We start from the raw sequence: 7,855 nt of genomic DNA, 5'->3' as shown, positions 1-7,855 counted from the left end.
TACAAAAATGTAACGAGTGGAAATAATCCTTGGTGAAAAGGCTGAAGTGTATTAATAAACGTAAGGGTTTGTGGCAATGATATTCATTTATTATAATATAAACATTGCATTCTCATTTGCAAAGTTTCGACTATCTAAATTATACTCCTTTTCGAGTGTGAATAAAAATTAATGTACGTGAAGAAAACGAGACCAAACTTATCACTCTTTCTCCAAGAATTTACATACTTAAAAGTTGGATCCACGTTGGAAAAGTTTAAATTCAAGTTCATAAACTTAAATTTAAACTTAAACTTGGTAAACTTGGTTAGGCATCTTTAAGATTATATGGAGGATGATAACGCAAACTTTGTTAACTGTTTTCCTGTATAACCAAACATGATTATGTGTCCACGCATAAATTGGGATGTCCGTCAAACGTTGGAGATTATAAAGTTTACGCATGACGGAACACACAGGAAAGACGGGACAAATAATCGCCATACACGCTCTAATTACCACTCGTTACATCTAAACCACACACAACGTTGCATATTTATTTGGAGGAACAAACAATTGCGTCGCTGACATTAATTGATAAATATACAGAGTGATAAATACAAAATGTTTCTCAAAGTCATATTTTTCGAGATTTCAAGATCGCCTGTTAAGATCTTTCTGATTTAATTTTACGAATACAATGCTCACTGATTAGCTTTAAAAAAACAACACGATTCGACGATTTCGAGATGGGCCACTTCAGAACGCTCTACTCGTCACGAAACTTGCAAAATTATGAGAAAAATCATGCCAACTCATGGTTCGCGTGCTCGATACGTTAGTAAATATTTTGTTACAGGAGCAATGTTTAAGAATGACATTTTACCGCGTTCAGTGTGCGATGGCTCCACTGTGCGCCGTGTCAATGTCCCATGGTGCCTGGCCTTTTCTAACCACTTGCAGTCCAGTCTCGTCTCGGTCCCCACGAAAAAAAATATACTTAAGGATACGACTAGACCGTGGACTGGTTGTTTCCACTTGACCGTGAGCAGGTCCGCTCGGGCCAAGTGATGAAAGTTAAGTGGCGCTGACTAAGGTCGTTACCACTCTCCTTGCCATACGCATCGTTCGTCGCGTTCAGTAGACGATGACCACTCGGTGGCGTCGCATCGTTTTTTCCACGAATACCTGAAACGCTTCCGAAAAGGACATGTGGCCGACACTGCGACTGGGATTATTCCCGTTGCTGCTGGCCACGATCGTCTACCAAACCGACGCCTTGAACTCGGACTACGGTGCCTGGACCCAGGCCACGGAAGGTGAACCCTGGCCTATGCCCAATCTGAGACGCATGGGCAACTCTTTCTACTTGCTGCGAGCCTCCGTTTTCCAGTTCAACGTGAGTAAAGAGAGAACATTAAATTTGAAAATAAAATTGAACAATTAACATTTTACCGTTCCATGAAACAAATTGTTACACGTTGGGTTTTATCCATTGTCTATCGTTCGAATAAGTCTAAGTGAATACAAATTTTAGATTCGCTAGTCTTCGCCTGTGACTTTGTTTGCTTAAAAATCGGTTCGAAAACCCCGTTAATGAAATCTGAGTAACGAAAGTTAATTTATGAATGAATATAAAATTTGTCTTGAAGTGAGCGAGTAGCAATTGCACCGTGTTTGGAGGTCTCATTGTGAAAAGTTATGAGTATGAGAATCAGCGTTTAGATCTGTGATTATTTTTTTTTATCGAGTGTGTGATCCACTTTTCCTTGCGTTTAGTTTTGCGATAACACGAACTAAAGAGACCACACACAGAATGGGAGAAACATGTTACGCGTATAAAGTGGCTCATTCTAATTCATGAATGCGAAGATTTCGAGAACTATTAATTCCAGGAAGTCAAAGAACTTTTCTAGCTATGTTCTACAAATTTTACCAAATGCTAAAACGAGCAAGAAATACAAAATTTTTTGTTAAATTAATAGAATTATAAATTTGGACTCGATAGTTTTATATTTTGAATTAAGAATTAAGAATAAATTTAATTTAACAAATTGCTCGTTCGATCTGTGAAATTTAAATTAATCTTGACGTCCATTGGTCGAATTCCAACAGTACGCAAATGCATCTCCACCTGTTGCACATTTAATATTCTATTATGTAATCCATTATGCAGGTCATTGGCGAGACATGCGATATAGTGGTCGACGCGATCGAAAGGTACAAAGTAATCATTTTGACGGAGGCGCGAAAAGCAGCGATCTTTTCGCATGGTCACGATAGATCCACACCAGGAAGGGACAATGGCACCGCCAAAGGTACCCTCGCTGCTCTGGACATTTATTTAGAAGAACCTTGCGAAAAAGATGGCAACCACTGGCCCCATTTGTACATGAAGGAATCATGTAAGTTCTCGTGCAATAAACAGAGGCGCAACTGAATTATTACTATCACAATACTCGAGGTTTTGATACCTTTTCTACCTTTCGCAGAAATTGAAAGTTGTTTATCTTTTCTTTCGTTTTGATCGTTGGAAGAAGTTACATTCGTATGCGTAAAGTAGTACGACACGATTACGTACAAAGTATTATTTACGAACATCAGATGTGATACTTCATAAATTGAATGTACACGTAAATTGATGATATGGAATAAAATATGAATAACACAATTCAAAGATATGGAAGTAATCGCGCCGGTTAAAACAGTCAGGGTCGATTGAGACAGAGGCCAGAAATGAAGCTTGGATCTCGTTTCATCTTTTCTTATTACGTTTAACTTCGAGGTCGAACCGAGTGATTAATAAGAGCAATAGAGGCTGACGATTATACGCATGCACATTCTTCCAAAATAACCTATCGTCGAATCAATTTAAAGCTTTTTGCACACAATACGACGTTTCATCGATCATTTTTAATCATTTATAATCATTTTTAATCATTTTTAATCTTATCGCACCTTGCTGCACGTAATCATTTTCAATGACTTTGTTGCTAAGTTTGTCAAGGATGATATTTTCTACCGATTAGAATATTCGTTTTATTATTATATTTTCTCTGTAGCAATTCTGGTTAGTCTGGAGAATGTTAAATTTAAAAGGTTTCCATAGTTTAAGATGGATTTCGAAAATTCCGTAGCTACTTCCAGAGGTTCTTTACCCAAGTTCTGTATTATCTAACGTCCAGTCAAATTGAATTTATTTGCAAACTAATAAGAGTTTAAATATTCTTCGAAACTATAACTTTCAACGTATAGAAGACCACACATAATAAACCTCAAACAAGTTGGTTTACACAGATACTCTCAGCATCAACGAGACGTCTACTGTGGCTAATCTCGCAGCTGAATCGGTATGGGGAATTCTCCGAGGTCTTGAAACCTTTTCTCAACTCCTGTTCCCTGCTGGTGACAGACCCAATGTAAGTACATACAAAATATTTTACCGCGTTGATTCAAGACGATTTAAAACTTTATCCTCTTACAATTATGTTAATCGAACCTCAAACTATCCAATAAATTCACATTTAACATGTTCACTGCCAAATGAAAACCGTACAATTCTCTGCAAGACTAAAATTTTGATTTTAGTCCATCCAAATTTATTTTCCTCGACATCTCAATTTGAAAATTAATTTTTCTAGTTCCACAATAGAAAATCCTGTCATTTTAATTATAACACATACATTCAAAAGTTATCTAGAAATATCGTTTGCTATACATGACCTCGTCATCATCCACAGCTGAAGATAAAATGTCAGACTATCGTAGACCGACCAAAACTACCACATCGTGGTCTTCTCTTGGACACCTCGCGTCATTATTTGCCCATTCCCGACATATTGCTGACTCTGAACGCAATGTCATACAACAAAATGAACGTTCTACACTGGCACATCGTCGACGACAACAGCTTCCCGTATCAGAGCTACAGCTATCCGACATTATCCGCCAAGGGAGCGTATCATCCCTCGATGATATATACCCCAAACGATATCCAGACGATCGTTGACTACGCCAGGTTGAGGGGCATTCGAGTAATGCCGGAATTCGATACCCCTGGACATACCAGGTCATGGGGTTTGGCTTATCCCGAGCTATTGACTCCTTGTTACGGTAATCTCAATCTAACTTATAATACTACAGTTCCATAAATATTTGTTAATTATTTGAACGTCCGTTGTCCATAAATTACACTTTCTCAAGTAAAAGGAAAACATTTAAAAAATTGATAACATTTCAAAGATTTATACGAGCGCCCCGTTAAAAACTAAGGACATTCTAATTTAATGGACAGTATGACACTAAAAATGTTCCACTTTGAAAAGTACTAATTTAAAACGTACCAAGTTATGAGACTATAAGGGAAAAGGCATAAAATTCTGTCTTATTGCACGTTAAAGTATCGCCAATTTGAAGGTAATATCCTACATTTGATATCTTATCTCATATCAGATGCGAAGGGCAATCTAAACGGCAAATTGGGCCCTATGAATCCGACGAACTCCAATCTCTACGACTTCCTGCGAAATCTATTCTCCGAGATCGTGCAGGTATTTCCAGATCAATATGTCCATCTGGGCGGCGACGAGGTGCCTTTTGATTGTTGGAAGAGCAATCCTGAAGTCAACGCGTACATGAATGCGCACAATATATCCAGGAATTACGCGCGCCTTGAGGGAGAATACATATCCAAGCTTCTTCAGATCACCGATTCGCTGCAAGCAAATTCCATTGTGTGGCAAGAGGTAAATGTCTCTTGTGTATTGTAACTATCCTTGAAGCGAATTGCTTGAGAGTACTGTCTACTAACATAGAAACTAAGCGTCGGGTTTCTTAAACCAGGCTTATTACAAATGCACAAGCAGACCATTTTTTTTTTATATTTTTTTAAAATAATTGCCTTGACAAAAATTTAGTGAAATAAATTTCGTGACTATTTGCAGTCATTGCAAAACACCGTCGAATTTTACATCAAATTCGAGATAGAAGTTCGTCGAACGTATTAGAATTTCAGTTATGCTAACATTGGACTTCAATCCGGCAGGTGTTCGACAACGGCGTCGCTCTGCCAAACACCACAGTGGTCCACGTGTGGACGGGACTCTGGTCAAAGGAACTCGAAAACGCGACCAAAGCGGGACATCCGGTGTTGCTGTCAGCATGCTGGTATCTAGATCACATTGCTGGCGGTGGCGATTGGAAGAAGTTTTATAAATGCGATCCGCTCTCGTTTAATGGCGCATCGAATGTAAAACATTTGATGCTCGGCGGAGAGGCCTGTATGTGGGGAGAATTCGTCGACAGGTACACGTCGCTTCCTTTGCCAAGAATAATTTTAATTTACGAAAAAATGCTGACTAGAAATTACGCGAACACCCTGTACGAAAATTTTAATTCATTTTCAGTCGTATAATCAATAGGAATTGCTGAAACTACTTTGGGTATGCAGAGTCACAGTAAATGTCAAAATAAACATGGAAGACAGCATAAATAATAATAATTTATATATTCATATGATAGAGGATGAAACATCCTTTAAAATGAGCGTTCGAACCAGTCGATAGCTTAATTAGTTCCGGAGATATGACGATTTTAATTTCGAGTCGATGCAGTGGCTAGTTTCGGAGATATAAGGGTCCGAAGCGTTTGTTTACTACGGCCTTGTCAAGGCCGTTGACCGCACGTGACTCGGAGAAACTAGGTCACTCGGCCACTCGGTCACGAGTCACGTACGAGAAAGAGAGATCCGGCGCGACGCGTCAGACGGAGACAAAGATAGTCAAATTAGAAAAATTACCTTTTATATAAATTACGATATCTCGAAAACGGGAAGTCGGATCGACAAAAACCAAGAGCCATTTTAAAGGGGAGGCTTTGCCGCTTCTAACAGTGGCTCGATTATTTATAAAACACTAGTAGTTTCGGAACTGCACGCGTCTAAACTTTTAGTATTTTTAATACGCGTTAATGGGCTTTCGTAAGACGGAGAGCGGAATTTTAAAAATTACCCCTTTACATAAATTACGATATCTCGAAAACGAAAAGCCGGATCGACAAAAACCAAAAGCCATTTTAAAGGGGAGGTTTTGTCGTTTCTAACGACGCCTCAATTATTGATAAAACACTAGTAGTTTTGGAACTGCATGCGTCTAAAGTTTTGCTATTTTAATGCGCGTTGTTAGACTATTCTAAGACAGTGGATTGAAAGAAATCCTTGACATTGAGTACTAAAGTGATAGATTTTTAGAATCGTTATGCGATTTCTTTTTCAGGAACAACGTGCATCCTAGAATATGGCCACGAGCCAGCGCAGTCGCGGAACGTCTTTGGAGCAACAACAGACAGGACGAGAACAAAGCTGCCCAGCGACTAGAAGAACACGCTTGCCGCATGAACAGACGCGGGATTCCTGCTCAACCACCAAATGGACCTGGATTTTGCGTGACATGACAGAGGATCGATGAAAACGTCCACTTTCCAAACTCTAGAAATTCGCTTCCCGCGCACTTATTCTAAATGCAACGTATAACTCGTCGGAAAGAAATCGTATAAATTTGCACAATTCTGACTCTGTCGAATGTATCAGATCAAGTTTTTTCCTATCGTTTTACAATTCCTTGTTGATTTATAGGATTTGTAAATAAATAAAGTGATTCTTCTAAACATCGTCTAAACCTGTGTTAATTTGTTGAACCCATCTATGTATCAATTTTGAAATAAGATGAAGAACCTCCCCTGTAATTTTCTACTCTTTTAAATAATCAAACAGTTGCACAAAATTCTATGCTCGTATAATAGAACGTCAATACTTGTTGTTAATTATTAATTACATGTACCGAACACGTACATGTAAATATTTCATGCGAAGGAATTCTAAATGCAAGCATCTTCTGCTTATTTCCGATTTTCTCGATGAACGAAACGTACCAGGAAATCGCTGCCTCCTCGTTTAACTATTAAATCGAACGTTTGAATAATAGAAGATCGAATCGCCTGGGCAACGTACGAGCAAAACAAGTAAAACAATTTGCATCGTATCGCCATTTCTCGATCATTACCAGTAAAATTTCAAGTGACCACGAACGATCCTGAAGCACACTAATGCCGTCGTCTCTCGTTGGATAGGGGCTCATCCATCATCGACGGTTTGATGACAGTCCACGGGTTTATGGATCTCCGGTGGAAATGTCGACATAATTCCACTATCCACGAGAGTGTTCCGCTGGCGCCGTGATGACCAAGTAAATTCGCGTCTTATCTCTTATTAAATCCGTAGAGTTCGATCACCGATCGCATTGATTTAAGAAAATCCGACGCTGAATAAAACTTTTACGTGGAATAAAATTCATCGAAGCTCGGTATAAAACAGCATAATTCGGACTAACGAGATAATTGATGATTAAAATTCCCATTTGAAACTGTTAATCACAAGTTTGTTTAAATATTCTTCCTTCGAGGGATCAAAGTTATTACAAGTTATACCGCGATACAGATAAAAATGAATAATAACCGAAAGTTAAACAGTATAAAAATGATAGCTTCAAATTGATCTTTGGAAAAGACGTGTTAAAGTTCAAGCAATTCCAAAGGCTACTTCACCGATTTCAATGATTTTGATATGTGATGCAGGTGACCAACACAAAAATAGATATATTTTCCTACTGATATCGAATATTTATGCGACCTACTGTAAATATTTTGTTAGTTGTTCAAATATTTTTATTTCTCTCGTACAGGGGGTGCTGCGGAAGCGTTCCCAGTTGTATAAAACCACCTTGTTGTTCTCCATCGCCTTGTTGTTTACCATCACCATGTTGTTCACCACCACCACCATGTTATTCACCACCACCACCCTGCTGTTCACCCTGTGTTGTGT

The 7,855-nt window shown here is 38.6% G+C and overlaps 1 protein-coding gene across 1 annotated transcript; it reads left to right on the top strand.

Moving 5' to 3' along the window:
- The first annotated feature begins 990 nt into the window (after positions 1-990).
- On the top strand, positions 991-6,642 carry LOC143341981 (beta-hexosaminidase subunit beta). Its single transcript, XM_076765441.1, has 7 exons — positions 991-1,378; positions 2,156-2,384; positions 3,277-3,398; positions 3,720-4,092; positions 4,432-4,724; positions 5,024-5,283; positions 6,252-6,642. Exons 1-7 carry the CDS (start codon positions 1,190-1,192, stop codon positions 6,427-6,429), a joined length of 1,644 nt encoding a protein of 547 aa, XP_076621556.1. The 5' UTR covers positions 991-1,189; the 3' UTR covers positions 6,430-6,642.
- Positions 6,643-7,855: the final 1,213 nt, after the last annotated feature.

The sequence above is a fragment of the Colletes latitarsis genome, chromosome 5, assembly GCF_051014445.1.
Source record: "Colletes latitarsis isolate SP2378_abdomen chromosome 5, iyColLati1, whole genome shotgun sequence".
Lineage (NCBI taxonomy): Eukaryota > Metazoa > Arthropoda > Insecta > Hymenoptera > Colletidae > Colletes > Colletes latitarsis.
This window is presented reverse-complemented; position numbering and strand designations above follow the sequence as displayed.